Consider the following 24,457-nt stretch of genomic DNA (forward strand, 5'->3'; position numbering starts at 1 on the left):
GCAAAAGCTTTTAGGACCTGCTGGGCTCATGGATTCAGCCGCAGCTCAGCAATGGATGACAACAAGCAAGATTAACTTGGGTATTCACGCTCGCTTTTAAACCATCACTTTCTCTGAGTAAGCAAATGAGATAACCAAATGGAGGTCACGTTTAATTTTTTTAAAGAGGAAGGGAGTTTAAAAAAAAAAAAAAAAATGAACCACAGCTCCGGTGAGCAGCAACATACATGCTGGCCGGGCTGTGAACAGAACGCTTCACGACAAGATGCAATCTCTCTTTTAAAGGGATAGGGTTCTATCTACACGGCGAGCTGGATCCACTTCCGGATTCTACAGACCTCGGAGGGCCCATGAATCACCTCCTGTGTTTCAATACGGTTAGCGTCTTCCCCTAGAGCCACAGCGGAGCTTGCTCAGTGCCCTGATTTCTCGGCGGGGCACTTTTGTGTCTGGAAAACGAAGGCTGGCTCCACGAAGGTGGCTTGAGGCGGGGGGATATTCGAGCCGTTAAAGGGACTTTTTCAGAAAGGCATCCCATTGATTAGGCTGCATGTAGAAAGTCAGGAAAATGTGTAGCATTTCAATGTGCTCACTCTGAACACCAAAATCAACCCCACGCCTAACTTGGAATCTGGGGGATCCTTCCACCATGTTTACCTTCAGAAATGCAACCCAACACGATTTAGGCAAAGGTGAGTCTTACCTTCATTTTCTCTGAGTTCAGGATCCTGACGTGTGAAGCTGTGTTCTCCAGAATGGTGTCCCAGCCCCCACTGAGCCCCACTAAATGTCTGATAAACACAAGCCTGCTAGCAAGCACCACGGGCACCTCCTGACAGAGGCAAGAGCCAGCAGCCTCAGATACAGGACGTGAGCCCCCATTCTTCTGGATCGCTGCTACGCTGTGGTACAGCTTATAAGTCAAATTTTGCTGAAGATCATAAGGTAGAAATACGGCCCCCGCCCCATCCCTCTCCAGCACCCCGACCGTGATTCCTGAGGCTGCAACAAGAGGCAAACGGCCTGTGAAGTTCCCCAGCAATCATACCAGACACCTACCACTCAAGAGTCCGGGGGCAGACGAAAGATAGCCCTGACCAAGGAAGACTCTGACAGCACCCTCCCAGGTCACAGGGGGTCAGGGAAGCCAAGCCACAGAAGCTGGAGCGGAAAAGCCATGTGGCCAGGGAGCCTCACACACGACCAACTGGAGACCCCCAATCTCATGTGGCCCCAGGAAGACCTGCTGTGTGGGCGGAGAGCACTGCCCCCAGCACGACCCACTGCCCCGTGTCCCCGCCTCTGACGATGCTTGGGGGGCAGAGAACATTCCACTCTGGCAAACACATCCAAACCAGGAATCGATTTGCCCACAAGGGCTCGGCTCCTTGACACCCCACTCCAGGTGCCGGGAAATCGGGATTTTATGTCAAGAAGAGCGGGTGGGGAGGGGCTGAATGCGGAGTGGGAACAGCGGCGGGGGAGGGGGTCACTCATTCAGCGGACATTTACTGAGGCCCCACTGTGCGCCAGGCGCTGTAACAGCCCAGAGAGACAGTCATACAGCAATGTGAGTGCCCTCCGGGGGGTTGATGGCAGCCCCCAAAAGACGTGTCCGAGTCCTAATCCCTGGATCCTATCATCGGGACCTTATTTGGAAGCAGGGTCTTTGCAGATGTAATTAATCTCAGGATCTCAAGAAGAGATGGTCCCGGATTTCAGGTGGGCCCACAATATAGAGGCTGATGGCCTTACCAGAGGAAGCAGAGGAGATCTGGGACACGGCAGAGAGGAAGGCGGTGTGAAGGAGCAGGGAGGCATCTCCTTGGCCCCAGGAACGCCAAGCACTGCCAGCTACCATCAGAAGCTGGGAGAGAGGCGAGGAAGGAACCTGACCTGGAGCACCCAGAGGCAAACAGCCCTGCCGACACCTTGACTTTGGACTTCCAGCCTCCAGAACCGCGAGAGAATACATTTCGGCTGTTTGAAGCCACCCAGTTGGTGGCATTTTGTTATGGCAGCCCCATCCTCGTGTTCTGTGCAAGCCCACCAGAGATGCGGGCAGGGCAGGCAGGCCTGGAGGGTCCCGGGAAGCAGAGGTAGACTGGGGCTCAGATGTCCAGCGTCAGAACTGCTGGAGGATGGAAAACGGCGATGGCAGGGGCCACCCCAGACCTCCTGGGTCAGGTTCTCGGTGGGGAGGGGCTGCTCTGAGCACCTGCTTTCTACACAAGCTCCCCAGGGGCACCCACACCTGGCACGCGCTGCCGGCCACTGGGGAGCCTCGGAGGGTTTCTGTCGGCGCGTCAAGAACAGTCAGGAACAGGAAAGAACTCCCCATCTAGGGGATCGACCGCCAGAAACACAGAAGGCTGGCTAGGGGGGGGACGAAAAAGCAGCCGAGGTGGCTGGGGACTGGGACGTGGGGGAAGCGGGGTGGATGCAACAATCACAGAGGTGGGGAGCTGCTTTTCTGAGCAGACGTGCGCCGTTCTCCCTGGGACAGCGGTTGATGGGCAGTTGCCGGTTTGGAAGGTCCGGGGTCTGCGGTCCTTTCAACGAACTCCTGAATCCCGGGGGCAGGGAGGCAAGGAGGACATTGCCCTCTGTATCATCAGCTCCTAAAGGGCCAGGCCTGGGACAAACGAATGTTTCCGAAGCCCCAGATGAGCAGGGGGCCCAAGGGGAGAGAATGCACCAAGAAATGCTCCTGGAAAGACGGCGGCGGAGGGGAAAGAGGAGGCCCCTTAGGAACTTGCCAGTTCACCTCCTCCCAGGCCTTCCAGGGGTGTTCAAGCACAGCACAGCGGGGAGAAAGGCTGTCTCCGCCTTTCCCGGGAGGCGTGAATTCTTCTCGAGACTGGAACGAACTGGGGGGCAGGGGTGTCGGAGTTCTGGACCAATGACTTCTGAGGTTTTCCTGTCAGAACTCTTCCCTTTGGTCGCCCCACGGAGGTGGCTCTATCCCCAAAGCTTGTCCTCCTGCCTCCTGTTCTCTGTCCCTCCTCCAGAGAGCAGCTTGCAGGCCGTGTCCTTCCTCTGTAAGGCCTCCTGAGGACCCTGACCCCGCAGGGGAGAAGCGGTCCCGGTGCCCTTGAATATGTCACAGCGGGAGAGAAGCATCGGGCTCAACATTTCTCTTTGAAATGTGAAAACTAAATGTGGAAGCCAGGGAGGAATCAGGACTAGGAGAGAAAACAATGGACTCCGTAGGTGAGGGCTTAACCTGGGCCTTGGATGAAGACAGGGAGGCTCTAGGGCAGGATTTCCCCCTGAAAACTCACCCACGGGCGGTGAGAGGCCTGCCTGAGCCGCGAAGCCTTTTCCGGGGTCGTCCTGACGGCACAGCTAGGGGCTGCTGGTCTGCAGGGCCCGTACCTCAGTCCTAATCCTACTGATTCTCGGATGACCCCTCTGCAGCCCCCAGGCCCAGCCTCACGCTGCCCCCGAAGTGTCCTCCTCCTCCCCTGCCCCTGCCCTCTCAGCCCACCTGGGGAGCAGAGCTCGGCGGAGAGATGCTCAACTCTGGCCGCCACAGAGCGCTAAGCCTGAACCAGGAGGCCCAGAGGAGAACTTCCTGTGGGACCATCCCCTGTCAGCGGTCTGGGACCCAAGAACCCTCTTCTTCCCTCTCCCTCCCTCCACCCACGCGTCCAGCCCCGGTTCCAGCGCCAGCCTGTGTGAAGACCCCCAACCTCCCCTGCCCAAGCCTGTGTTGCTTCCTGAAGCCCTGGAGTGCAGCCCCCTGTTCTAGGCTCACAGGGAGGCAGGGAGACTGGCGGTGGAGAGCCCAGAGCCCCCCAGAGTCATGTGAGCCTGGCTTCAAGGCCTGGCCCAGCCAATCACTCTACCACGTGGTTCTGGGAGAGTCCCGCCTGGGAGATGCCACTGGAGCCCTGCCCACACCCACTGGCACTCAGTGCGCTGGGTACATGGGCCACTTGCCCCTACGGGCACCTGCGTCTCCCCGAGGAGGGTCCTCCCTGGCACGGAGCAGGCCTGAACTAACAGGAACTTGACCGGGTGGGTAAATATACAAGTCACCTCGCCCCTGGGGTGAGACAAGGCCAAGGTGCGCTCCCGCGACCCCCCCGGAGGTCCTGATGGGACTGGGTCTCAGGTGCCTGCGGTACCTGCTCGTTAAGGCACCTGAGCTGGCGTCCCGTCCCTTCCAGACTTACTCTCCGTGCTCCCACCGCTGCCGCCTGGCACCACCTCCACGGCAAACCACTTCCCTCAAATCCTTGCCTCAAGGTCTGCTTCGGGGGAAACTCAACCCAAGTGCCACGTCCCATGTCAGCTTCGTCCTTGGTCACACGCAGACAGCGACCGCATCCTTGGAGGAGCATGGGATGCTGGGCTCGCAGGCTCAGAAAGGGTTGGCTGTTTCCCTGGGCTTATTCCTTCCCCCAGAGGCAGGGCGGCTTTCTGAGGTGGCAGGCACCGACCCGCAGGCGGGACTTGGCCAGACTCACACGGGGGGTGGGACAGTGCCAGACCCTCCCCCCCCGCCACGCCCAGCATCCAGCCTCGCCGGTAACGAGGGGGGATGCGAAGCTGGGGGGGCCTCAGGGCACAGAGCAAACAACCGGGTTCAAAGCTCGAGGTTTAGGTAACACGACGCTGGATCGGGATCTTAGGATGGATTTACTGTGCGTCTGAGAATGAATGCATTGAGTGACATCTGCACCCACGAGGGACCCACAGCTTCCGTGCCCTTCATCGCCTCTCTGTGAAATTTTCAATAGAATCCACTTAAACGGCACAGTTTGCTAGTTCACGATCACAGATGCTGAGTCAGACGACCCAGAGGAAAGCAGAGGACTCTTTTTTCCCCTTCTTTGGAGATGCTGAAAGGACCCGGCAGGGAAGCAGATTTTCCGTACTATCCTTTCCCTTTGGGACACGCCAGGGAAAGCCCACGGCGCAGGTAACGAGGGGCATGGATTGATAGGAAAAGCCACCCCGCATCCTCACTGAGCCCCAGGGCGTCTACAAAGGTACAGCAGGCAGACCGCAAACCTCAATCCCCGCACCATGACCCACGGAAGTCGCTCGCGCCCACCGTGACTACCCCATCTCTCGACAGGGCAAGCCCTTTACAGTTTAAAGAAATCATTGATTCGATCGGGTGAGTGGTAATTAAAATATGTTCACCCAACAAACAGGTATTATTTTTATAATAAGAAAACCTGTTTGTAGAGAGGTGTTTGCATCCCAGATAGGAAATGGGAGAGACAAGCCAGGAACCTCCCCAACCTGGGTTTTAACATGGGCACTTTTTGAGCAGGATGGGTTCATGGCTGGGGTGGGGAGGGGTATGAATGTGTAGGGCAGGGCTTGGGGGCAGGGGGTGGAGTCCCTAGTTTCTCTCGGCTCCCTTCCGACGGCTGGGTAAGGAAACCACTTCACGCCTCCCCCTGGCGTGCGGGCCCCAGGCAAGGGAAAGTGAAAACAACGAGGGTAGGTAGCCCCAAGTTTGTCACCATCGCAGAAACTCGGAGATCCAGGGGTCCTTGGGGCCATTGACCATCCCGCGGTCATGCTTGGGGCCTGCACACCTGTCTTCTTGGACGCCTGCCCCCGCTCAACAGAGTTCCCATTCCCTTCACAGGAACCAGTATTTTTAGACCTCAAGCCAACCCTGTCCGACTGTACCGCTCTCTCGTCTTAGGGGGGTGGTGGTTAGAGTTGCAGAGCTCAGTTCATTTCCTAAAGCACTTTGCGGATGTGAACTCGCCCATCTGCACGACGTGCTTAGGAAGATGCTGATGTGGCCGTGGCAGAGGCCCGGATCTCAGAGCAATTAGGAGGTCGGCCCCGGCTCGCGGGAGGGCTCGCGTCAGCATCGGGCGCAGCCTCTGGGGGGCCCCGATGCTCGGCCCAGGGGACCGGATGAGGCAAGCAGGCACCCAGCTCCGCATCCTTGGGCGATTCTCAGGGGCAGGCGGGCGCCCGCCAGACGCTCGACACGGCAAAGACTGGACAGCCAAACACACGGTATCGCTCGCCCCCAGCCCCAAACTCAGGGTGAGGGGCACAGGCAACAAGACACAGACGCCATCTGGCTACTTCTCCAGGCGCCCTGGAGCCCCACTGCCCACCACAGCCCCCCCCGATGGGATGGCACCATCTTGAAATCTCACCGCTGCTGGTCCAGTAGGACTGCTCCCCGCTGCATGTCCTGTGTAAGCCCGGGGCTGGAGGAAACAGGCCAGCGGGCTCTTCCAAGATGCAAGACTGGGCCCAGCCGCCGGCAGGGCGATGGGAGAGGGGAGGAGCCCCAGAGACAGTCCTCCTGGTTGGCACGAGGGGTACTAGAAAGGGGAGTGGTCATCAGCAGACAGTGGGAGGGATGCAGAGGAGGGAGGGGAGGGGACGCCCCTGGCTCTTTCCTGCTTCATGTCGTTGCCATCTCTCACTTTGAATGGAATCATGTACGTTACAGAGTCTTCCCATAAGCCCATCTCCATGAGTTGCAAAGTGATCTGGTTCTCTGGACAGACAGCAATGCCTTGCAGCCACTGCCGGCGTCCTCGCCTGACGTCTAAGGTTTTCCTTACCCCAACCCTGCCAAGAGTTAAGAAACCGGAGCAACAGAGGCGGAGAAGATGCTAGCACTCTGCTTTCCGTGAAGTTTTGCTAAAAGCAGACTCTGAACCAATCTAACGAGGTGACCAATCAAACGGAACCCCTCACAGTTCATTCGCCACCGGCCTACTCACCGATGTCGGTTTCCTTGTGGTTCTTGATGTACTCAGCCAGCTCGAAGTTACCAGCTATGATCGCCACCTGCAAGAGAGAGAATCACGTTAAAGTGCCGAGTGCAGGACACTCTTCCACATCCTGATGGCCTGACAGCAGAATGAGCCCAAACAGAACTTCTTTTTTTAAAAACAAGAGATACTCCCTTTTTTCCGGTTTATTGAGATACCGTTGATACCCAGCACTAAGTTGAAGGTGTACGGCATAATGACTTGACTTACATATTTTGCGAAATGATGACCACATTAAGTTTAGTTCAGGTCCATCACCTCATATGGTTCCAAAAATTTTTTTTCTTTGTGATGAGAACATGGGGGATCTACTGTCTTAGCAACCTTCACGTGTACCACACGGCAGCATTACCTGTAACCATCGTGCTGAAAGTGACATCCCCAGGCTAATTTATCTTGTAACTGGAAGTCCAACTTTGGACCACCTTCAACCACTTCCACCACCCCCTGCCTCTGGGAACCACGGATCTGATCTCTTTTTCTATGAGTTTGGTTTAGATTCCACTCGAAGTGCGATCATAGAGTATTTGTCTTTCTCTGTCTGATTTCAGACAGCATAGTGCCCTCAAGGCCCATCCATGGTGTGGACCAATCGTAACTGCTAAACTGGCAGCTACAACACCCATCGGTCCCACGCAGAGGCACATCTTCCCACTTTGCCCCTCTCTAGGCCCCTGGGCGTTCTTCGACAGCGAGGCCGTCATTCTGTGAGAATCTACGTGAGACAGTCCTCGGCCCAGGAGGCCACAGCGGGGGCAGTTCAAGGGGCTGAGCCTGGAAACTCCCATGGACCACGTCCTGCGTTCCCACCAAGCCCAACTGGTCCCTACACCCTCCCCTGGGGGGGAATCTATTCCTCTGATTGGTCCGCATAACTGGAGGGAGGGGGAAATCTCGAAAAAGCATTCAAAGCTGTTCACTGGTTTTCACTCAAGCAGAAAAAAACTCCACCCATGCACCTGTGCACGGCAACGAAACCAGCACCTACAGGAAACGGTCCAACTTGAGCCCTACAGATGCACTGACTAAAGTAAAGAGGCCACGTGGTCCCTGATGCACTGTGGCAGCCAGACAGGCGAAGCCAAACTCCCCTGGAGTAGCCTGGGGCTCCTGGGGAGACCTGAACCAGAGCCCCCATGGGCAGGGCTCTCCATGCCCCAGACGGGGAGACCTGGTGGGCCCGGGGGCGGCCGTCTCCACCCTCAAATGAGCCGGGCGTTCAGATGCCAGCCTGCAGACACACACGTGGACCGTCAGTCGACTTTCAGTGATGATGTGGGTGGGCCTTCCCCAGTCCTCTGGAGGCCTTCAGAGCACAAACTGAGATTTCCTGGAGGAGAAATTCTGCCTCAATTTGTAGCACCAGCTCCTGCCTGAGTTCCCAGCCTGCCCTTCCGACTGCAGACCTGCCGGCTCCCACAGTCCTGGGAGCCAACTCCTTACAAGCAACCTCTTAAATAGATATATACATATATATATCTCCATCCTGCCAGCTCTGCTTCCCTGGAGAACCCTGATTGATACAGCTTCACATGGGGGCCGGGGGCTGCGGCGCTACGGAGACCCAGGGACCCCAGGCTCCCGTCCTTGGAAGTGACATTGATTTCAACTCTTGGGCCCCACCCAATGCTAGGTGTCCTCCAAGGATGCCACCGACAGGAGCAGCCCGTAGCCAAATCCAGCCCCCTCCCCGGCCTGCTAATGGCAGGGGAGCCGTGGTAGCCCCTGTCCACACCAGCCGGGGGCCGTGGGGATGGAAAGCAAAGGCCATTTCAGGGGCAGCCCCTGGTTGTGCAGATACAGGGGCAGGGTTAGAACCATCTGGTGAAAGGCGCTTCACCAGCCTCCTGCACGCTGACCACCCAGCGGGGACCCAGGCTTCAGACCACGGATCCTTGAAACACAACAGGGACAGAGGTGAGGAACCCGGGCAGGAGGTCCTCACAGGCCCTGAGAAGCCAGTGACCTAGTGTGCTGGCATTTATGATGTGAACGTAAAAGGGTGGCTCTGCAGGGTCACACGTAACATGTGACCCAATGTCATTTAGGTGACAAATGGTCAGAATCATTCCTGGTCAGAATTCCCTGGTGGTCCAGTGGGTAGGACTCCACGCTTCCATTGCGGGGGGCCCGGGTTTCAATCCCTGGTCAGGAACTAGGATCCCGCAAGCCACGTGGCGTGGCCAAAAAAAAGGAAAAAAAAAAAAAAAAAAGAAAAAAATCATTTGTTGTCTTCCAGCCAAACCCTCAAAGGTAAAGCTCGCTCCCACCCGTCGGGATGGCTACTATCAAAAGACAGAAAACAACAAGTGTTGGCAAGGATGTGGAGAAACTGGAAGGCCTGTGTATTGCTGGTGGGGACGCAAAATGGTACAGCTGCTGTGGAAAACAGCATTCGGGTTCCTCAAAAAAATTCCACATATGGGATTTCCCTGGTGGTCCAGTGGCTAAGACTCCACACTCCCAATGCAGGGGCCCTGGGTTCGCTCCCTGGTCAGGGAACTAGATCCCACCCACATGCCGCAACTAAAAGATCCCGCATGCCATAGCGAAGATCCTGTGTGCTGCGGCTAAGACCCGGCGCAGCCAAATGAGTAAGTAAGTAAATAAATAAATTTTTTTTTTTAATTCCACATAGAACTACTACATGATCCAGCCGTTCCACTTCTGGGGCTGCACCCAAAGGATCTGAAAGCAGTTATTGTATAATGGTTACTTTTATGTGTCATCTTGACTGGGCCACAGGGGGCCTAGACATGTGGCCAAAAATTATTCTGGGTGTTTTGGGGAGGGTGTTTCTGGATGAGATTAACATCTGACTCAGTAGACTGAGTAAAGCAGATTGCCCTCCATAGTGTGGGTGGGCCTCATCTAATCAGTTGACGACCTGACTAGAACAAAAAGGCTGAGTAAGAGGGAACTCCTGCTGCCTGATTGTGAGCTGGGACATCTCTCTTTTCCAGCCTTCAAACTCTGAAAAGCGTCAGCTTTTCTTGGGTCTTGAGCCTGCCGGCTTTTGGATTGAAACTTACACCATCGGCTCTCCTGGGCTTCCAGCTCGCCATGACCTCAGATCTTGGGCTTCTCAGCCTCTGTAATAAATCTCTTTGTGTGTGTGTGTGTGTATTGTGCAAGTGGGGCACTGCTGTAACAAATAACTAAAGATGTGGAAGCAGCTTTTGAAGTGGGTTGATCCTGGGAGAGTTTTGAGGTGCATGGTAGGAATATAGATGTTAAAGGTTATTCTGATCAGATCTCAGATGGAAATGAGGAACTTGTTACTGGAAACTGGAAGAGAGGTGATCTTTGTTATCGAGTGGCCAAGAGCTTGGCCGACTTGTGTCCTGGGGTTTTGTAGGGGGCACACCTTGTGAGGGCTGCTGATGGTAAAATGCAAAAAGACAGATGAACTGGAGAAGGAATTGCTTAGCAAGAAGGAACTGGAATTTGAAGATTTGGAAAATCCTCAGCCTGTCCGTGGTGCAGGAAATGAGAAAGCAGGTTCTGAAGAGAACGCTGAGGGTGTGGCTGGACCATCACGTGATAACGAGTTTGCAGAATTTACGCGCATAGGTACTGCCAGTTTACACAGAAGGGGGTAGAGTCAGGTGAAGGGAGGGGAGGCTGTCAGACTTCTAGAGTTTGACAAGATGGCACGATAGAGCCACTCAACTTCAAATATGTGCTATTCTTCAAAAAGAGGGGAAAATGACCCCAGAATTGAGTCAGAGAACATCAGGACCACTGCCTTGGTTTCAACAGGTCAGAGAGCCTTTGCCAGAAGCCTTGGGGGTAGCACCACACTGCTGCACTGTGTGGGTGACACTGCCGCCCTGACGGGCCTAGGGGACAGAATGCTGAACCAAAGAGGAGAGTTCTACATCTTAAGGTCGGATCGATTCACCCCGATAGGTTTGGGACTTGCTTGGGACCTGTTGCTCCTTCCTACTTCCTGACTTTTCCCTTTTGGAACGGGAATGTCTACCCTATGTTTGACCCAATGTCATGTTTTGGAAGCACATAACTTGTCTGGTTTCACAGGTTCACAGCTGGAGAGGAACTGGCCTCAGGATGACTCGTACCTGAAGTTTCACCCACACCTGACTTAGACGATATTTACATGAGACTTGGACTTGAGAGTTTGGGGGCGGTGCTGAAACAAATGAAGATTCTGGGGGCTGTTGAGGTGGAAGAATGTATTTTACATGTGAGAAGGACATGAATTTGGGGGCCAGGGTGTGGAATGCTACGGACTGGATGTTTGTGTCCCCTCAAATTCATATTTTGAGGCCCTAACTCCCCAAGTGACAGTATTAGGAGGTAGGGCCTTCAGGAGGGGATGAGATTAGATAAGGTTATGAGGGTGGGGCCCCCATGATGGGTTAGCGCCCTTATAAGAAGACACACCAGAGAGCTTGCTCTCTCTGCCACGTGAGAACAAAGCACAAAGATGGCCGTCTGCAAACCAGGAAGACAGCTCTCACCAGAACCTGACCACGCTGGCACCCTGATCTCGGACTTCCAGCCTCCAGAGCTGTGAGAAATAAATTCCTGTTGTTTAAACCACCCAGCGCATGGTATTTTGTCATAGCAGCCTGAGCACATTAAGACAGAGGGGACTCAAACAAATATTTGCACACCCGTGTTCATAGCAGCATTAGTCACAATAATCAGAAGGTAGAAGCAACCCAAGTGTCCACTGATGGATGAACGGATACATAAAATGTGGTATATACATAGAATAGAATATTATTCAGCCTTAAAAAGAAATGAAATTATGACACAGGCTACAACATGGATGAGCCTTGCAGACATTATACTAAGTGAAATAAGCCAGATGCAAAAGGACAAATCCTGTGTGATTTCACTCACATGAGGTCCCTGGGGGAGTCAGATTCATGGAGACAGAAAGTAGACGGTAGGGGTCCGGGGCTGGGGGGGTGTTGTTTAATGGGGACAGAGTTTCAGTTTTGCCAGATGTAAAGAGTTCTGGAGAGGAACGGTGGTGATGGTTGCAATGTACTTAATGCCGCTGAACTGTACCGTTAAAAATGGTTAAGGCAGTAAAATTTGTGTTATACGTATTTTACCGCAATTAAAAAAAAAGGTAAAAGTCCACCTGTGTGGACCAGAAGGTGAGAAGGTCAAATACGAGAACATGGACCCACCCTGAACAGTCAGGCAGGTGTTAGGAGAGACACTGGGACTTTGGAACAGCCATCCCTCCACAGGCAGGGGTGGGGGCTGGGGGGTGGGCGGGGATGACCCAGCCCTAAGGAGGATGAGGGAGGGAGGGGTCTGGGACAGCGCACAGCTGAGCAGGGAGAACCTATCTAGTTAGCAGGATGGTCCCGGGCATATGAACCTCTCTGTGGCTACTCGCCTCCGCGTAATCTTGTCCAGACTCCCGAGCTGTTGCTTCTGCTGGAAGTGAAGGTAAGCAGGCAGGCACCTTCAATCAGAGAGACAGACACCGAGATGCCCTCCTCTCTAAAGGAGACGCCGCTCCCCACGGCTCACCTATTCCTACAGGCTGGCCCCAGCCGAAGCCTGACGTGAAGCTGGCAAGACAGACAGGTGCCGTAGAGGAGAGGGGCTCTGGCCTCAGGCTGCCTGGCTGCAAATCCCACACCTGTACTAGGTGACATCAGGCATGACGCTTAATCCACGGGCCTCGGTTTTCTCAGCTTTAAAATGGGTTTGAGGGACTTCCCTGGTGGTCCAGTGGCTCCCAAGGCAGGGGGCCCAGGTTCGATCCCTGGTCAGGGAACTAGATCCCACACGCATGCCGCAGCTAATAGTTTGCATGCCACAACTAAAGATCCCATATGCCACAATGAAGATCCCGCACGTGGCAACAAAGATCCGCAACTAAGACCCGGTGCAGCCAAATTAATAAACAAATATTTTTTTTTAAAAAATGGGTTTGGTGTGGGGATTCGATGAGAATACCTTTACGTATGTAAAGGTTTAGAGCAAAGCCTGGCACACGGTAAGTCCTAAAAAAGTCTGCTGTTACTATTGTTGTTCACATGATTATTACTGACTACTTGTCTGTAAGCAGCAGACAGCTCATTATAAAGGTCCCCTAAGCCCCCACGATAAACACACCATCAGAAACATCCAAGTGCACACCGCACAGCTGCACTGCAATGCACACCCAGTAGAGCTGCAGAAAATAACCTAAAAATGGACCCGCAACCAGCAATTCCGAGCTTATGCTTCCAAAGAAAAGCTTTAAGGGCTGCAAACTGAGTTACCGCAGCATGGAAGCCACATGCGCTCTTCTGGCCAAAAGAACCGAGTCCACGATGCAAGTGAGAACAATGCAAGCTTGTATTTGCGGTAATTGGCTGACTGCTTCTCCCTTGATGTTTTCAAGGCCAGGAAAGTCCGCTCTTGCAGGAAGCAGCCGCCTGCCTGTTCTGCTGCCCGCCCCACGCTTGGGCATCCCACTAAGCGTATGATGGGAGGATGGAGAGCGGGCTGGGTTTGAGGGAGGCGTCTCAGTTCCAACCAGCAAGCGTCTGGCTGCTGGTCTGATGCGTAAAGAAGGCAGAAGGTTGGGGTCTGTTTTCTTTGGTTCCAGGCATACAATATCAATAATAGTAATAAAATCAAGTTATACCAAGCACTTAGGTAGACACACTGTTTGTTCCAAGGGCTTGACATGGATAGAGCCTCTTTGATCCTAACAACTCTATGAAGTGGGCATCGTTATCTCTACTTGACATGTGATGAAACTGAGGCACAGAGAGGTTAAGTAACTTGCCTGACATCACACAGTAGTCAGTGCTGAAGCCAAGATATTATTAATAACTCGAGACATGCAGGGCCAGAATCTTGATCTAATTTTCAAGGCACAGAATGATGTCTATAAATAATTTTGATTTTCACGACATGGCATTTTTAAAAAAGTTAACTTGTAACAGAATTGCAGTTCAGACGCCTTACTAGAAAAACAGCAGCACAAGGAAAAATATGACAGATTGTTCTTGAGGGCTTACGACAAGGCACGTTCAGCATGCTGAGTCGGTTGAGTGACCACAGAATTCTCTGTTGTGAAAAGTGCAGGTAAATGCACTTTCTATAAGGATGGACTCTGCCATTTACAGGTTCTTCAGGACCTGAAAGTGAGAACTGAGCCCTTCCCGGCTCACCTGTCCTCCTCCCCCAGCTCCACACCCCCTCCCTTAACTCAACTTTCCTTCTCCCGTCTTGCTCTCAACACCATCTCAGCAACACGTGCCAAAGCCAGGCGTTTGGGCATGGCCATAAGGAAAGGCAGGTGTCCAACTCGAGGGGAAATGTCTGGAAACCCAGGACAGCAAGGACTCCCTTTTGGACTCAGAGGCTCCACCTGTCCCCTCCTTTCTTCACCCATCGCCAGGCTTCAGGGGTGGACGCAGGGAGGGTGCTGGCGGGGGTACCAGGAGGAGGCACTCCTGGTCGGAGCAGTGAACGCGCCCCATCGGTCCGCACCGCAGGCAGGATGGATGCGGTGGAGGGGGGGAAGGGCAGAGGCTGGCGGGGGGACAGACTGGCGGGTCCTGTGAAGGATTCAGAAGGGAAAGGCTAAGGTTTGCGTAAGTTTGCATTGCACGTGAGGAAATGACCCTATCTGAGCCCAGGTGTCAAGTGGACTTGCATCCTTTTCCACCTGTCACCTGGTCCAGTGCTGAGCTCCAAGTAGATGCCTTCCTGCGAGGGCTGGAGGAGGGGCAGTGCACACGGACCCTGGCACCTGAGGGTCAGTAAATCTGCCAGGGAGCTGGGCTGCCCCATTTGGACATTCCGCTCGGTCTCCTGGCTCTGGTGGTGGGCGGTCAATGCCCTGGAGATGCTGCGGCCCTGCTGTGGTGCCCATGGTGGGCCCCGCTGCACCCCTCTGGGCTGGCGCTGGAGTTGGAATCAGGGTGAGGGAGAAGCTGCCTCTGTTCTCGTCACTGGCGAAGCCGTCATCTCCTGGGATCTGCAGCCAGAATGCGGAGGAAACCCACTCTCCTGCCCCGAAGGAAGCATCCTCCTCTCCCCAAAGCCAAATGTGCCTCCCAACACAGAGCTATTCATAGGCGGCTCTGAGCTCCTGACACGTCCTCGCCAAAACTGGAAAACAGCTCCACACAAAGGCAACGACGGAAACCCGGGCTCGGCCCGTCCCCTTCTTTGGTTTTCCTTCCAGATGACACCATGTCCCCTACTTGAGACTCCAGTGGTGAATCAGGAAGTGACTGACACCCGAAGACCCGGGAGCCTGGGAAGGTATCTTACCCCTGAGCATCCTTCAGGCATGCGGGGAGGGGACCGGGCCCCAGGCTCAGGGGGGTCAGAGGTCACGGACTCCACCAGACAAACGCCAAGGGAGTCTCCGCCGCCTCTAGGCTGGGCTGCGGACCAGGGAGGCCGTGGGCAATTCTGCAGGTTCCAGACAGATCCCCTGTGGAGCCGGGAGCCTTTGCAAACTGACGTGCTACCTGGAGGCTCAGGGACTCCACACCAACCTCAACGGGGCTGCCTGGAGAGAGCCCCACTCGGCAGTGGGGGCAATCGGCATCCGTACCACCGGAGGTTCCAGCTCCAGGGGCTTCCGGCACTGAGCCAGACGAAGCAGCCAGGGCTGCGAGGCTGCCGTATGGGCAGTGCCATGCTGGGTGACCCACCTGCCTCCCCAGGTTAAAGGGGGACCCTGAGCATTCCTGGGACACCCGTCCAGGCGAGGCCTCTCCTTTGTTGGAACCCCAAGGCTGGGGGTGAAATGGCCTCCTTGTCCCCTGGCCCAGGAGTGAAGGGGACACCCTGGGCGGTGGTCAGCCTTCACTTGGGCAGTGTGGTGCTCTGGTCACGGCCACAGACTCCCCGGCGCGGATCCCTCTAGCACGGACACCACAGACAAGCGACCTCACCTCCTCTGTAACTGGGGATAATTCCAAGTCTAACCCTTCTATGATGCTTGGAGGATTAAAATTGTTCATACTGATCAATGGCTCACAACAGAGCCTGAAGTTCCACAAAGAAAGCTCCAGGCCCAGGTGGCTTCTTAGATGAGTTTTCCCAAACACATAAGGAGGAACTAACACACCCATCTCACCCAAATTCCTCCAGAGAATAAAGAGGGAGAACTTCCCCAACTCCACGGACGAGGCCAACATGGTCTCAGTACCAGGGCTCCGCAAGGGCAAGAGTCACCTCTCCCACAGATGCAGGAATCCCAGACAAATAGGAGCAAATCAAATGCAGAGGTTTGTGTATGAAGGAGAAGACATCACCATTATGTAGACTTATGACAGGAATAAAACAGCAATCAGCATAATTCATCACATTAACAGAAAAAAGGGAAAATCAGTAGGATCATCTTGATGGTTGCAGCAACTGTTATCAATTTTCGTAAGTACTTTACCAGAAAGCATTTGATGAAACTTAATACTGATTCATGATAAAATTTAATAGACCGGGAATAAAAGAGAACATAATCTGCTAGCCCATCAGTGAAATATCTCACTGCCTAAGAAGCCTCCATGAAGCAAAGCGGGTCACGGCTCCGAGGACCATCGACGTGGGCTCCCCATGCCTTGAGTGGGGGTCCAGCTGGGCTGGTGGGTCCGATGACCTCACCGCGTGTCTTGGCATTGACCGAGGCTCACGTGTTTGCTTCCACCAGGCCTCCTGTCCTCAGCAGACCCAACTCCCTTACACGGTGGCCTCAGAACAGCGTTCCACCTGGGCAAAATCTAAAGCTGCAAAGCCTCCAGAGGGTAGGCTCTGGAACCCCACTCTGCAGCACCACTTCTGGAATATTCTACTGGTCAAAGCACACGACCAGAGTCAAGGCACGAGGGGAAATACACTCCACCTCTTTGGGGAGGGGCTGCAAGTCACCGTGGCCACGCTTCTCAATCTCCTACAATTCCACTCTGCACTGCCTGGTGACCACAGCCTGGGCACATTCACCGGTCCGCATGGTGGGGGGTCTCGTCTGTCCCTTTGCACCTGAAACCAGGCGGAAGCCTCTAAGTTCACACAGCCATTCAGAATTTGTCTCCGGACTCCAGAGCCTACGCTCCTAAGTGCTGCACATGGTGCTGTCAGGTTAAAGCTGTTTCAGAGCAGGACACTGGCCTCTGTCATTTGCCTCCCAGGGAGGCTGGGGCTCAGCACCAGAATTCCTCCCTGCTCACACGGAGACGCTGAACCCGCGGTGGGTGCTGAGAATTCATATTTATGGAGAAAACCTCTCTTCAATGTTCGGAAGTTTCTGACCCAATCAACACGTGAGGTCAGACTCGATCTAGCTGGTCTACTTCCAGCTGTGGCAACACCAACCAGGGAGAAACCTCCCAGGCCCCGGGAAGGGGACCGCGACCTCCAACCCCTCTGCTGCAGAATAGACCCTCTGCACGGTATTATCCAGTCCTCAGTGGTATAAAATATTCATGACAGTCAAGGGAAAAGCAGCCATAAGAGAGGCATAAAAGTCTACCACATGCATGAAAGAATGAGAAATGATTCCTTCCTGTGGACCCAAAGTATAGTCCCTCTCCCAGATGGATTTGCCAATAAAATGCAAATTTCTCCTTTGAAATAGCAATGGCTTTGAAGGACACCGTTTGCTCCCAGGAATCTTGATAAAAAGCAAACAGTTCTTCGTCGTTTGCAAAAAAAAAAAAACAACTGCCTTCATGAGGGCAGCTCCCGTTGGGACCAACAGGTTGGAGAGGCAGGAACCCAGGGGGGACGTAGGACTTTTCTACTTGCCCCCTCAGTCCCCCTGACTCACAGGGCAGAATGAATGAAACCACTGTGTGGTGAGGATCTGAGATTTCGGGGATTACAGACGTTCCCAGGTTGGCTTCTACCATGCTGTAATAAAGAAGACTACAGTGGTCAAACTAATAGCAACGAAGACGGCTCACGCTGACTCAACACGCATGCTCACCCGAGCACCTAAATGCAGTTATCTGATTTAATCCTCACGCCTGGGAAGGAGAGCCACTGTGACTCGTTTCCAGATGAGGGAACAGGCTTTAAGAGCTCTAGGAAGTTAGGTGTGTACCTTTCATACAGGTAGACCTTGTTGTCTGATCACAAAGCCTGGGGCTATAATCCCGTCCTACATACATGGCCTCGCATGGCTCTCACCCCAGAAAATTCTCCTGCACCTGGGCTTAGGCAAGGACCCCTTGCCTGAAAAGAGGTCCGGGAGAGATTAATAATGAGATCTGATTCAGAAGCAGAAATTCAGCACCATTTTCTGCAGGTCAGCAACCAAAGAAAGGAGTAACAGTTGAGGCCACCAGACACCCGTTAGTGAATCAGCTTAGGCCGCCCTAGTAAGTCCCACAGCCTGGGAGGCTCAAACCGCAGACATTCACTGTCTCCAGTCCTGGAGGCTGGAATCTGAGATCCAGGTGTGGGCAGGGCTGGCTCCTCCTGAGGCCTCTCTCCTCGGCGTGTAGACGGCCGTCTCCTCCCTGTGTCCTCATGGGGTCGTCCCTCTGTGTGTATCTGTGTCCTGGTCTCTTCTTCTTATAAGGACACCAGTCCTATGGGATTAGGGCCCCACCCTTGTGACCTCATTTCACCTTAATCACCTCTTTAAAGACCCCTCTGCAAACATAGCCTCATTCTGAGGTCCTCGGGGTTAGGACTCCAACATAGGGATTTGGGGACACAATTCAGCCAATAAGACCTTGCTTGCTTAGCACAAGAGTACGGAGAATCTCTTTATCTTCCTCCCAGACACGTACGTTCCCCCGGCAAAGACCCGGATCAGACATGATGGGGGCACACGATGGCTTGAGAATCCCCTCAACGTGGTCGGTTTTTAGGGTGCATGCGGTGGGGCTGGGGCTACTGTCACGATGGAAACGCAGGAGCAGAAATTGCTTCCTCTGTCTTATCTTTACACAGAGCCTTTATCCCCTCCACCCTCAAGGTTTCCTTAGGAAAAATTTCAAACACACCTAAGAAGTTGAAGGAATACAGCAATGCAAATCAATACACCATGTAATACAGCTAGGTTACACAATGGTTTCCATGTTGCTTGGTGTGGCATGTATACATGCACCTGTGTGCACAATCAGTTTTTGGCTAAAGCATCCTGACGCTTTTCCTTCTAAATTACCGCAGTATCTGCAGAGATGAAAGACATTCTCTTACACGTATTGTCACAAATAGAAGATCAGCCTTCATTTCCAAACATCCTCTCATAACCACTCCATATGTAGAGTTCTCCAAGGGCCTCTTTCCCTGCAATTTGTAAATTGTTTTCATTTAGGTCAAAGTACCTACATCGAAATGCAAAGAAGGTACGTGTACAATTTGATGAACGTATGTAACCCACGTAACCATCACTCCCATCAAGAAATAGAGCATTTCTGGATGGACCTAGAGACGACCATATTGAGTGAAGTTAAGTCAGACAGAGAAAGACAAATATCAGATGATATTACCTATACGTGGAATCTAAAAACAATGATACGAATGAACTTATTTACAAAACAGAAAGAGACTCACAGACTTGGAAAACAAACTTATGGCTACCAAATGGGAAAGGTGGGGAGGATAAATTAGGAGTTTGGGATTAACAGATACACACTACTATATATAAAACAGATAGCCAACAAGGACCTACTGTATAGCACAGGGAATTCTACTCAATATTCTGTAATAGACTATATGGGTAAAGAATCTGAAAAAGAACAGATACATGTATATGCATAACTGCATCACTTTGCTATACACCTGAAACTAACACAACATTGTAAATCAACTATAGTCCAATATAAAATTTAAAAGTTAAATTAAGAAAAGAAATAGAGCATTTCCATCACCCCCTTCTAGTCAATTTTCTCCCTCTCCCTCGCCAACTGAGACAACAGGTGACCTCACATGGCTTATGTCCGTGTGTTGAATGCCACACGCATGAAATCATAGGTTACATACTCTTTGTGCCTGGTTTCCTGTGCTTAGCACCCCGTTTACGAGCATCACTCATCCTGTTGGGTATCGTAGCTTTGGTTCTCTTGTTCATAACCTCCCTAGGGGCGCGATGGCTGGTGACGGGGTGGTGCAGCTCTAACTTTACAAGAAACTGCCTTCCTTCCAAGATGGGGCTGCTGTTCTGTGTCCCCACCAGCAACACCTGAGAGCTCTAGTTACCCCACATTCTCACCCACATTTGGTGTTGCCCATCTTTTTCATTTTGGCTATTTTGGCACTTATAAGTTATATTTTTAAGATATTTATCTCCCCCTCCCCTTTTTTTTAAACTTCATCACTGCTACCTTTAAAATAAAATGAACTCATATGGTATTTGTCCTTCTCTTTCTGACTTACTTCACTCTTAGTAAGATAATCTCTAGTTGTATCCATGTTGCTGCAAATGGCATTATTTCGTTCTTTTTTATGGCTGAGGAGTAAATATGGCACAAATGAACCTATCTACAAAGTAGAAACAGACTTGCAGACTTAGAGAACGGACCTGTGGTTGCCAAGGGGGAGGGGGGAGGGGGAGGGGGTGGGGGAGGGAAGGACTGGGAGTTTGGGATTAGCAGATGTGAACTATTATATGTAGGATGGATAAACAACAAGGTCCTACTGTGGAGCACAGGGAACCATATTCCATACCCTGTGATAAACCATGATGGAGAAGCATATAAAAAAAGAATGTCTCTATGTGTATAACTGAGTCACTTTGCTGTACAGCAGAGAATGGCACAACACTATAAATCAACTCTACTTCAGTAAAAAAATATATATAAATAGAATTAAAATAAAATAAAATGAACTTTCCATTTTCCCCAAAGTTTGAAAACATGATGATTCCAAGACTCATACCAAGAACTGAAAATCTCAACCTCACTGAAGCCACTGCTAACACAACGACTGCACCTGCAGCTTCCACAGGGCCAAGGAGTGTGAGGAAAGAACAGCCACCGCTCTTTCCCCAGAAACATCATTTCTCACCCCAAAATAACAAGAGTGAGGATGGCGGTAGCAGGGATCAGTTTCTGAAGGCTGTGCTAATACTTCCAAGTTGACCTTACACACACAAAGAATATTTTACTTTATTCAGTGATGTGAAGCAAGTTGAACCAATTAAACCATATAAGCTAAAATCGTGCTTGTGTGGTAATACAAGGCTGTAAAAAAAAAAAGAGGGAGTTAGTTTGGTCTTTAGGAGGAATTTACTTGCTCCCCTTCTACTAGAAACCAAATAAACAATTTCACTAAAATAACTGTCACGTGGCACATGGGGGAAAGATTTCTGAGATGTGAACCAACGTTTTCCCATCAAAACCCAAAGCTCTTTGGTGGCATCTGCCCTGTGTCTTTCAGCTCGGCTCCCCAGCTGCTGTGGTCTCATTAGAGATCTTTAAAAGCAAGTTGCAGGTTCAGTCCACTGTCTCCCCCACTTCTCCAGCAAAGAAATGGAAAAGGAAATAAAACTCTCCCTCCTTGTCCTCCTCTTCCCCTCTCTCCAACTCCTCCTGGTGTGTTTATAAATAAATACAGGCTGGGTCACGCCCTTTAGACAAAAAAGCCATCAACTTATAATTAATCCCCAGTGCTACAGAAGAAACTTATTACATAAAGAGAGCTTTCTTCCTTCTTTTCCTTCATACACCCTAAATTACAGCTCCTATTATTATAACTTTGACCACTCAGGGAACAATATACTGTACCCAGAGGATTCTATCTGCTAAATATATGGGATGGACGTGAATTAAATTCAACACGACTAAATAACATAAAGTTGCATTTTAATACCTTTAGGAATAAGAAAAAAAAAAAACCAGCAATGAAACATAAGACATTTACTTTATTAGGAGAAACCTGGGGGTGGTGATTTCAGTTATTTGTAAACAGCAGGTAAAGTTTGGGAAGAAAGCAAAACACAGAGGAATGAGCGGGGAGGGAGAAAATGGGGGAAAAGATAGAAAAGAAGAAGGGGCAGTTTTCCTCAATGAGCTTTCATTTCAAACCGCTAAAAACAGAAGCCAAGGACTCCAATGTTCCCACTTGGGGTCTGGGGTCTAAAAGAGATGATTCCAAAAAAATATGTAAATAAATAAATAAATAAATAAAATAAAAGAGATGATTCCGTGCTTGGAGGTTGGTGCGTTTTAAACTCCGCCCCAGAACTCACGCTGAAACACAGCCCCCAGCGGGTCCTTTCCCAGGAAAAGGAACTGTACACACTTGGGCTCCCGGTTGAAGCTCTGGCGGGCCCAGCTCTCCTGCATCCGCGGCCCAATCAGAGCAGCCCTTTCATTTCCACCCTGTAAACATTGCTCGGTTTAACTACACACTCATCTAAGTGCTCAGGTGAGGCTCTCCGTGCTTCATTAGGGAAAGCAGCTGGCATCAGGATGCTGCCGATAGAGCAGCCACGTGAGTGCTCACTGCTTTTCAATTAATCCACTTTGTGACTGAACATAGTTACACTGGGGACTTCCGTGGCAGTCCAGTGGTTAGGACTCCGCGCTTTCACTGCCATGGGCCCGGGTTCGATCCATGGTCAGGGAACTAAGATCCCGCAACCCGTACAGGGTGGCCAAAAAAAAACAAAAGAGTTTCACGTGACAGCATATTTACACCGGTACAGCCGACAGAGGGAGTCCTAGCGGTGGAGGGTTTACGTCGGGAACCCCACCGGCCCGCCCGCCCGCTCCGGGCCTCTGTTTGGGGACCTAGAGACGTGCCCTGGCTTGCACAGGGCCAAGGGAGCAAGGACGTCTTCCGCTTCACACTGATTCTCCCTGACTCCTTGGCTCTCTCTTCTGGGCACAGCCTGCCGGTCTTCAGGGGAGTGACCAGCTCCCCAAGCCAGGGCTAGAGGAAGTTCTCCCCACCTGCACATCTGGGGCCCAAGAAAACCCAGAGTGAGACGGAAAACTCCGAGCTGGCACCGAAAGGCTCCTCCAAAGAACTATCTTGTAAGCAAACGTGAAATGACAAGTCTACGAAAAGGAAGAAAATTCTGTTGCTAAAAGCGTCTAGGAAGCTTTGGGGTCAGAGGGCCGTTCACTTTTTTAAAAAATGTTTTTGAAGTCTAGTTGATTTACAGTGTTGTGTTAATTTCTGCTGTACAGCAAAGTGATTCCGTTATACACATATATATTCTTTTTCATATTCTTTTCCGTTATGGTTTATTACTTTGAAATGCCCTTTATCCACTGTGATCTGTGCACTGGCTTCCAAGTCCGTCCTTGGTCTTGATATTATGGATCAAAATACGGATGTCTTCTTTTAAAAGCAGACCTTGGTCCCTTGGAGACACTTGTGCTGCCCCTGGGAATCTCATCTCAGATGTGCACGTCTGCTGTTCCCAAATCTGCTGGCACATGTTAACAGACTGTACCCCACCCCCAAATCCCTTAGCAACGACATCCTGGTGCCTCACATTTTAATTCTTTCGGTTATGATTCATGGTGCCGTCTGTGGACACATAATGAGAGACAATGATCCAAGAATAGTTCTGAGGCGTCCGTTCAGCAGAGCTGCAGCCCACCTCTGGGGAGGCCCCGGTCCACTGGGGGTGCTGCCACGGGACGCGGGACCCAGCAGGTTGGAGCAGAGGGCCTGGGGTGCTGAGCCCACCTCTGTGACATCACCGGCCCCAGCCGTCCTCAGATCCCGAGGACACCCAGAGCGTGGCCCCGGAGTCTGGGAAGGAGAGGAGCCCCAGGAAGGCTCCCCGGCACGGGGCTCCCACCCTGCCTGCCGGGGCGGAGGGGGTTGGGGGCTGCGAGGAAGGAGCCCAGCTCGGGGGGAACAGGAAGGCTGTAAACCCAAGGGCACGCTGCATAGCCTTCTGGACTATTTGACTAATTACGCTTGAGCAAGTCACAACTTTTTAAAAACTAAACTCCATCACCTTTCTTGTATCCCCTTTTATTTCAGAACGCACACCTGGACCGCGGACACCTAAGTGATGCGCGGCGTCCACTGGGCCACACTGCATGCTCTCCACCAGGCACTTGCCCTTCCTCTCCAGAGCCGATGTGTCTGGGGGGGGGTCTATGTACTTCCTGCAGGAAAGGGTTAAAGGACTAATGGTGATGATACCCTCTGTGTCAGTGGTTTGCCCAAAGCCATGTAAGGCGGGTTGGACGCCTTCCCATGAATCCTGCAGGACAAAGGCCCCCCTCCACTGCCCAGCGCTCCCCAGGCAGAGGGCAGACCGGAGCTGACATGCCCTAGCCTCCTGCAACCTTTCCTGCCGCGTGTCGTCCTCACGGGCGCTGCTCTGGGGAAAGGTCGGAGGACATGGGAACAACCTAGACGGGATGGGGTGGGAGCTGGAATAGAAGAGCCCCGCCCACGTCCCCTCCGCTGACCTGTCACACGGTCACAGAGTGGACGGAGGCATAAACATCCTTGGTGTTTCCTGAATGCAGGGCTGGCAGAGACCAGAGATGCTAAATCCTATATCAGCTGCACATACACATACACACACACACACACACACACACACACACACACACACCCCGCTGCCCTGTCCCTCCCCCGGCACAGCAAGCTGCAGAAGTGGTTTCCAGAATTCTAATGGAGCCTGAGTCACTGGCAGAGGACAAGGATATAATTATCCACGTGTGTCATTCACACAGCAAGGGTCCCCCGCCCCGCCCCCCCACCCCCCGCAGCCCACACACCGTTCCGCATCTCCCTGCTGTCTG

At 52.3% G+C, this 24,457-nt stretch overlaps 1 protein-coding gene across 5 annotated transcripts in view; it reads right to left on the reverse strand.

Annotated features, from left to right (window-relative positions):
- SHANK2 (SH3 and multiple ankyrin repeat domains 2) overlaps window positions 1-24,457 on the reverse strand; it is a 552,800-nt gene that overhangs the window by 332,478 nt on the left and 195,865 nt on the right. For all 5 annotated transcript variants that reach the window (XM_036861478.1, XM_036861481.1, XM_036861480.1 and 2 more), the window contains exon 11: window positions 6,726-6,792. In XM_036861478.1, the coding sequence (XP_036717373.1) occupies window positions 6,726-6,792 (67 nt within the window). The remainder of the gene's footprint in view (window positions 1-6,725; window positions 6,793-24,457) is intronic.

The sequence above is a fragment of the Balaenoptera musculus genome, chromosome 8, assembly GCF_009873245.2.
Source record: "Balaenoptera musculus isolate JJ_BM4_2016_0621 chromosome 8, mBalMus1.pri.v3, whole genome shotgun sequence".
Taxonomy (NCBI): Eukaryota; Metazoa; Chordata; class Mammalia; order Artiodactyla; family Balaenopteridae; genus Balaenoptera; species Balaenoptera musculus.